The sequence below is a fragment of the Pterocles gutturalis genome, unplaced genomic scaffold (assembly GCF_000699245.1).
Source record: "Pterocles gutturalis isolate BGI_N339 unplaced genomic scaffold, ASM69924v1 scaffold6514, whole genome shotgun sequence".
Classification (NCBI taxonomy): Eukaryota; Metazoa; Chordata; class Aves; order Pterocliformes; family Pteroclidae; genus Pterocles; species Pterocles gutturalis.
Genome location: NW_010135556.1, coordinates 364 through 9,126, shown reverse-complemented (window position 1 = coordinate 9,126; position 8,763 = coordinate 364). Strand labels below are relative to the sequence as shown.

General features: G+C 44.2%; 1 protein-coding gene across 1 annotated transcript; it reads left to right on the top strand.

Moving 5' to 3' along the window:
• Positions 1-4: 4 nt before the first annotated feature.
• Positions 5-7,771, top strand: PKDREJ (polycystin (PKD) family receptor for egg jelly; the record flags this gene model as incomplete). The annotated part of the gene is made up of 2 exons (XM_010081935.1): positions 5-5,305; positions 5,444-7,771. Coding segments are annotated over 2 exons (7,629 nt in total), but the record flags the coding sequence as incomplete, so codon positions are not given.
• Between the last annotated feature and the right edge of the window lie 992 nt (positions 7,772-8,763).

Genomic DNA, 8,763 nt, shown 5'->3' with positions numbered 1-8,763 from the left:
CCTGTGGAACAGCGGCACCATGAACCTACATTACGAGCCCGCCCCAGGAGCGAGAGCGGAGGCAGAAGGGAAACCCCCACCACGATGCTTCTGGTACCTGAACTCGGCCCCGGTGCGGAACACCTCGCGCTGGTCAGGCCGAGTCGTGCTGCAGCCGAGCCTCCTGCCAGGAAGCGCTCGTACACCCTCGGCCAGCCTCCTTAGGGTGCAGTGCTCGTCTGCTTCATGCGCCCCACCCCGGTGTCTTCATCGCAACGTGAGCATTGAAATGTCTGCACAGGATATGCGGCTGTTTGTGCTTTGGCCGCAGACACGCCTGATCCACACATGGCAGCCAGTAGAGCTGGGCTGGTGTGCCCGCTTCAAGAGCGCCAGCTGGCAGTACCGCTTTAGCAGCCAGGAAGGCAGCCCCTCTACCCTTCTCCTTCCCAGCAGCGAGCATCAAGACATGCCGTCACCTGCTGTCTACCCAACAGCCGAGTTGCAACAAACCTGTGCCACCTACTACAGCTACCGCTTGACTGTGCGCTACAGACACCATGGGCTCCACATTGCTTCAGTCAGCATCGAGCAGATGCCTCAGATAAGCCTCAACCTCTCTCTCAAGGTAGAGCCTGACTTGCTGCATGTCCTCAGTGTGAGCTCCAAGCTCCTTAGGGTTCCTCAACAGCCCCTCAGCCTCTCCTGGAGGCTTCAGCCCCTTACGCCAAGGACACTGGCCTACAGACTGGTGGACACGCAGGCTGTAGGAGGTTGGCTCCATTCCCACAGTTCCTTTACTCTGCAGAGCAACTTCTGTGCCGTTCCCAGAGCTCAGAACCCGGGTGGGATGGTGGTGACCAGCATTTACTTTCATGTTGATGGAAAGAGGTTTGAGGAATCGACGGGAGAACTACATCTACTCAATGGTACCCTGACCCTAACTGCAGGCAGAGAAGTTCCCATCCATGTAAATTTTCACCCAGGGAAGACCAGCAGGAGCACTTACATTTTCAGGTACAACCACACAACGTTTTACACAACCAAAGAAAACAACAGCCCTATTTCCAGAGATGGCCCTAACACACACACTGTGTTCTACCAACACAAGGAGCTCTCCTACTTACTGTCCATAGAGTTTGTGGGCTTCCAGTGGTACAAGTTCAATATGTACCTTTATATGAATCAGAAGAGGGCTTTGTTTATGTCTCCGGCAGAAAAAGACCTTGAAGTCCATGTTTTCAGCAGCAGACCCCCTTCTCTTCTGCAGCGCTTTGCTTATTTAGTGTGGTTTATCCCTGCACAACATCCAATGCTGCAGTGTGAGTGGACCTTCCATCTGCAGCTTTTTGGAAGGCAAAAAGACAACCTTCTCCAGAACAGCACGTACACCTACAACGACCATGTAAGAAACACCACACGTTTTGTCCGTCGCTCTGCTTTACCCTTTGATCCAGAGAAATACACAGGGTTTGTGGCAAAAGTGAATTGTTCTAGAAGTGCACTTACATCAGCTGTTTTAAGAGTCAGAGTCAACAACTATGCTGCAAAAACCATAGAAGCACCAGTGGCTTGCCAGCAAGAAGCCTGTTTCATACAACTTGTGTGGATTCAGAGACCTCTTCTTCACACCTCTATCCTGCGCCAGAAAAGGGGGACAACTTTTACCCTCTTTGTCAGATTGGTGACCAAATGCAAGGTTGGTATAGGTATCTATCCCTTGTGGCGAGTCTATCCTGTTCAGGACACAACAACTATTCCAGACTGGTCAAAACCGATAAACTCTTCTTTGATGTATGGTGTAGACATGATACTCATAACTGTTCCCAGTTTTACTTTAGATTATGGATTGTATCTGTTCTATTTCACTGTAGAGGTTGTCCCAATTACCACAAGAGAAGTCCTCAAGGGCTCAGATAAAATTTATATTCTGATAGAGAAGACCGACCTGGTGGCAAATATTGCAGGAGGCACGTTCCGCACAGTGGGTTTTTCTGATGGTTGGACTCTGGATGGCTCTGCATCCCACGATCCTGATTCACAGGAAGGACTAAAGGGAATCACCTTTACCTGGTACTGCACTAAAGAGGTGTCAGACTATAAAAACATGAAACTCAGCCCAGGAAAGAAATGCCATCCAGCCCAGAGGGATTTGAAATGGTTAACATCCTCAGGTCCAGTTCAAGCAATGCCACCAGAATCCCTCCCAGGAAACTCCATGTACTACTTTCGTCTGGTGATTCAAAAGGATAGAAGGAGTAGTTATGCTGACCAAACTGTAAGTGTGCAGCCTGGGTCCCCACCCCTTCTGGACGTGGAATGCCTTGAAAACTGTGGTAGCACTCTAATTCCAACAGAGAGATTTTCCTTGTCGGGAAAATGCACAAACTGTAGAGCAAACATCCAGCCCACCTACTACTGGTCCCTTTTTTCAGAAAACTCAAAAGAAATTAGCTTTGACTGGTCTTCCAGAACCTCAACGGGGAGGTTTGGAGCTTACCTGTCTATACATGCTCTGACATTTACAAAGGCTGCACATCGATCATACATACTTCTGCTAGAAGTAACTACCTGGGATGGTAGGTCTTCAATCTACAGACATACATTCAATGTCAGTTCTCCTCCTAGGGCTGGAAATTGTACCATCAACCCACACCAGGGTATAGCCTTTCTGACAAAGTTTGTTGTTCAATGCAGTGGATTTTCCGACAACAATTTACCTCTGACATATAAAGTGATAGTAGCTTCCAATGTACCCAAAACTACCAAAATAACTTCTGTGGAGGAAAATACATTTGGCACAATTCTGTACTTTGGTTATCAGCCTATAACTCCTCCATCTTTTCTCCCAGTTGGAGTGCCCTCTCAGAAATACACCTTGACACTTTACGTTCAAGTCCGCAATTCCCTTGGGGCATTTACCCAAGTGAATTTATATGTCCAGGTACAGAACCCACTTCACAGTCGATCACCAGGTGTTGTGTTTCATGAACTGCTGGCCTCAGTGAGCGGTTTAAGTGCACCAATGACATCTTATCTGCAGACTGGAGATTATTTTAGGGCAGGTTATTTGGCTTATCTGGCAGCCTCAGTCTTAAACTATATTAAAGACACACCAACTCTCCAGCTCCCCAAGGCTCGGTTTCGGGAAAGCCTGATTAAAACAGCCCTGAATATTTCAGTTGACAACCCAATGGAAATCAACCAAATAGTTGCTTCTCTCTCTGAAGTCACAGAGGAAGCTGATGAATTGAACATTAATTCACAAGACCTTGCCATTAAGAAACTGATAGAAGTAACAGGAGCACTGAAGATACAGAGGAATGAGAGCCATTGGTCTGAGGAAGCAGAAATTCAGACCAGTGGAATACTAAGATGCTTGTCCAACATCCTGAGAGCTGCCCTTCTGAATCCCAGGAATGTCAATAGAAATGGAGTTAAACAGGTCTTCTCCATCATGGAAAATTTAACGGGGATAGTTTTCCAGGGCAAAGTCCCTGGAGAAACAGAAACTCTAGTGGAAACAAAACATTGGAACATCACTCTGAAGAAAGATGAAAACTGGAACATTGCAAATGCTTTCTCTAACAGAAACACCTGCCTGAATTGCTTTTATCCATCACTGCAAATGGGAAATTACTCAGGATTGTCCCCTGATGCTGTGATTTCCACTGCCCTTTTTGAGTTTGATGAGAACCCTTTCCCTTGGTTACATTACACATCAGAAATCGCAACAACGGTCTTGGGGTTCAAAATGGCAGAGACGAAGGCTAATGGAGATCTAATAGGGATCGTGCCTGAAGGAGCAGAAATTACTATTGCTAGGAAAGATAAGGAATCTTCAACTTTTCAGTTAGCAATGGGACCCGATAAAACACATACTTACACCACTGGAGGATTTCTTTTTGAAGTCAACAGAAATACCAAGAGCGTATACATCCAGATCCTGACAAAATTAAAAGTCACTTTCAAGGTGCTAGTATTTACAGGCACCAACATCACTCATACTCATCCCATAGCCTCGTTTGCTGCTTTTCACAACACGACAACAGTTTCAAGCAAAAATGAGACAGCAAATGCTGACTGTAACATTAAGGCTCCCTATACTATCTGTCTCCCAGAGTCATTGCTGAGAGCCACAGTTCAAGACAGCGGTACAGACACTCATAACATCTCCATTGTCTTGCTGACACATGCTGTCATAAGGTATCAATCCCAGAGACTGGTGAGCATACACGTTTTTAGTGATCAGTGCCTATTTCTGGATGGGATTCAAAGTCTGTGGAGAGAAGACACGTGCCAGCTTGGCTCCTTGACCAACCAGCAGAGGGTACACTGTGTCTGCAATATGAAGCAGAGTGGCAGCAGTCCGTCAGTCCCCACCATGTCAACCGCATCCATGTTCAACATCAGGTTCCTGGCAGCCAAAGTAATAGTCGCCCCCAATATAGTAGATCTGGGAAAAGCCGTGATAGCGGACATACCTAAAAACCCAGTCACCCTTTTAACAGTGGTCTTTATTTTTGCGGTCTACTTTCTTTTGTCCCTCTGGGCCATTAGAAAAGACAGGGTGGAAAGGAACAGCAAAGACAAGATTATAGTTCTGCCAGACAACGATCCCTTTGATAAAGTGAGCTTTTTGGTCACTTTATACACGGGCAGTCGCTGGGGAGCTGGAACGAAAGCAGATGTCTTTCTTCAGCTCATCGGCCAGAAGGGCACAAGTGATGTCCATTGTTTACGGCACCCACATTTTCTGTCTTTCCAACGGGGAAGCACTGATTGCTTTCTGTTAACTACTAAGAAAGACTTGGGAGACATTTGTTACTTCAGAGTCTGGCACAATAACAAGGGCCCATCTCCAAGCTGGTTCTTAAGCAGAGCCAAAGTTGAGAATATGTCCACCAGGAAGACCTGGTTCTTTATGTGCAGGAAATGGCTTTCTCTTGACAAGGGCGACCGCTTAATAGAAAGGACATTTTCCATAACAAACCCCAAGACACCTCTGCCCAAAATCGATTATTTTTTGGTTAATTTTGCTAACAGCCTGACACAGAGCCATCTGTGGCTCTCGGTTTTTTCTCACGGTTTCACTGGCAGTTTGAGCAGGCTCCAGAGGTTGTCTTCATGTTTAGCGATATTATTATTCACCTTGCTTGTTAACATTATATTCTTTAATGCTGACAAGGATGAAGAAATTCCAGTACATTTGAGGTATTTGAGATCAATAACAGTAGGAATTGAAAGTGCTTTGCTTATCATACCTGTGAATATTATTATAATTGCCTTATTTAAGTATTCCCAGAAGGAACCTTCTCCTCATGGTGTGCCTCAACCAGTCCTCCTGTCTGAAAAACCTAAGAACTGGAAGGAACATTTGCAAAAATTGGACCTTTCAGGAACTACAGCACAATCAAGCAATATCAATCCTTTGGAGAATCTTCCTGGCCCCAGCAACTCACAGAGCCCACCATGTTCCAGAAAGACAAGAAGCAAGGGAGCTCCCCAAAACTGGAGTGATTGCACAGTTTCTGAAGGAGATGCAAAAGCAACTGGACCAGAGGAGCAGACAATAACCGCAAATTCCCCTCCAATGGCTAAGGCCTGTCAGATAAGGCCATCATCAAATTTCACTTTCAGTAAAAATTGCACAGAGGAAGGGGACAATTTTCAGAAAGAAAGGAAACCACTAAGCACAACCTCCATGCTCTTTCGCAAGAGACCACACACAGCTTTTTTGTGGTGGTGCATCTATCTCTCATGGGCACTAGTTATAGCTATAACTGGGATATCATCATTTTTCATTGTTTTATATGGTTTGGCTTATGGCTATCAGACTTCATTAGAGTGGCTTTTAGCATCTGCAATCTCCTTTTTTCAGGATGTGTTTATCTTTTCAATTCTAAAAACCATTTTTTTCTCAGCTGTGAGTACGATTTGTCCAAAATACTGCAAAGACATCACATGGTTAACTCAGGAAAAGCATTCTGAGATTAAGTTGCCTAATGAACTGATGAGTGCTGATGAGATGAGAGAGATGCACTTAAAACTTGCTAAAGTCAGAGGCACCAAGCAGTATAAGCCTTTAGAAGCTGATGAAATCACAGACATGATGAAAAGAGCAAAAATTAAAGTCAAGGCACTTATTTTCACAAAAACTTTCATCAGTCACCTTGTGTTTTTAACACTGCTATTAACTTTTGCCTATTCCACTGAGAACGCTAACAGTTTCCACTACAACCGGTTCATCCGTAGCCAGTTCTCTCCACGACTCTCCAGTGTAGATAAGTTAGAACATATCTACGTATGGGTGAAAGACTTGTTCTTGCCTTTGATTCATAATGACATTCAGCCAACCTTTCTTCACGAGAGCTGGTCCAAAATCATTGGTTTGCCTAGGATGAGGCAAGTGCGGGCTAAAGGTACTGATAAAAAATGTTTCCACTCTCGTAGCTTTGTGAATAACTTTGTGATCAGTAAAAGCCACTGTCTTCACAAATACGGCAGTGACATCCCAGAAAAAGATGACTATGCTGGCACTTGGACAAAGGTTGACAACCAGACTGTTTCCAAGGATGCCAGCAGTTACGGTGGGTTCACTTACCAGCGAAACAAGACTCCGTGGATCTATTATTCATATGGAGATTTGCACACATATGGACCAGAAGGATACAGTTTTTACTTTTTCCCTGAAGAAGGAAGACCTAGTTCGACAACACGGCTGGATGTTCTACAACAGAGCAACTGGCTTGATGAAAAGACATGGGCTGTGATCATTGAACTAACTACATTTAACTCAGATGCAGATCTCTTTTGCACCATCTCAGTCATATTTGAAATGTCTCCTTTGGGGATCATAAAACCAAGTTTGTCAATACACTCTTTTGCACTCCCCCTCTTTCATCAGCAAACTGAAGCTGAAAAGTTTGCATTCGTAGTTGTGCTTGCCTTTCTGTTCATTTACATTGTAGATGAGCTTCATATCATAGGCAAAGAAAAAAAAGATTATCTTAAAAACATTTACAATATAATCAACTTTGGCTTAAAATCAGCACTCCTCCTTTTTGTTCTGTTAAAGGTCATAAAGTTTAAGGTGGGAGCAGATATAGTGAAGTTTTACTTACTTCACCCAAACAATTTCATTCATTTTCATGCAGTTTCTCATTTAGATCAGATTTTAAGGACTACTATGGGCTTTTTAGCATTTTTTGCAGTTTTGAAAACTCTAAAATTTTCTCAATTCTTTTATGATGTGCGCCTGGCACAAAGATCAATCTTGGCAGCCCTTCCTGGAATCTCCTCAATGGCCCTCGTGGTGTTGGTGTGCTTCTTTGTATTTATGGCTTTTGGCTACCTTGTGTTTGGGCAGCATGAATGGAATTACAATAACATGATTCACTCAGCTCAGACTGTATTCTCTTACTGTGTCTCAGCTTTCAGAGATACTGCGTTTTCATCCAACAGGTTGCTGGGTGGTCTTTTCCTAGCCTCTTTCATGATGTTGATGATCTGTGTCCTGATCAATCTCTTCCAAGCTGTTATTATGTCTGCCTATGGAGATATGAAACAACCTGTATATGAAGAACCATCTGATGAAGCACAAGCTGTTACTTTTGTATTGCAAAAGCTCACAAAGGTATTTTATCTTCTGATATGTAAAAAATCCAAAACCTGTGAGTCTGAGCTTTTTCACAGCACACTCTATGGGCAGCCTGAGAGAAGACATCAGCGACATTTAGGGCTCAAGAACAGAAAAATTAATGGTAAAAAAATGGTTTATCTTGTCATATGAGCAAGGAAAGATTTTGTATTCAAGACCACCTTTGCTGTGTCATACTTGCATTTCAGATAAATGCTTATAAATAAATTATATATTTTAAAGAATGTTTTAACATTCAGTTCCTTACTAGTAATTGTGCTCAGATTTTCTCCAGACTATTTTTGCATCGATTTCAGTGACACTTGGCTGCCATGGTGTGGTGGGTTGACTCCCACAGGCAGGTAAGCCCCCACCTGGCTGCTTGCTCACTCCCAGCAGCATGGGAAGAGAATTGAAGGGCAAAAGTGAGAAAAAAACCTCGTGAGTGGAGATAATGACAGCTTAAGAATTTAAGGGGGGAAAAGACCCAAAAGTATAAGTGATGCAAAAGCCACCTCACCACCTCACTCACCACCTGCAGACTGATGGCCAGCCAACCTCTGAGTAAAAGTTACTTTCAAAAAACTTATTAACCCCATGTCAGCCAGAGCTGGCACACACAGGAACGGGTGCCCGTTTCACAGAGGTGGTGCATAAGGAGTGAGCTCAGGAGTTGGGGTGGGACTCTCGCCTCTGGCTGAGGGCAGGCCAATACAAGAGCAAAAATGGCCTAAGATGTGAGAATGCTGATAAATGCTTGCCACTCAGAGCATACAGAATTAAAAAAAACACAGGACGAGTTAGCAGGGGGTGACCCAGTAATTAAAAATAAACCTTCACAACACTGCATCACATTTATATGCAGAAGACCTTGTTACAGTGTCACTTTGGAAGTCATTAACTGGGGACTACAAAATCCCGTTATACAGCCTGGGCAGGGATTAGTAGACTTCTGTATTGTAAAACTGCAACTACACACTGGTCACTATGTGGCCTCCTGTAAGGGAAGACTGTCCAAGAGTTGTAGTTTTGACCCTGGCTAGCAGCAAAACACCACAACAACCACTCACTCACCCTCCCTTTCCCAGGGGTGGGGGAGAGAACTAAAGAGGTACAGGGGAAAGAGACTTGTGGGTTGAGATAAG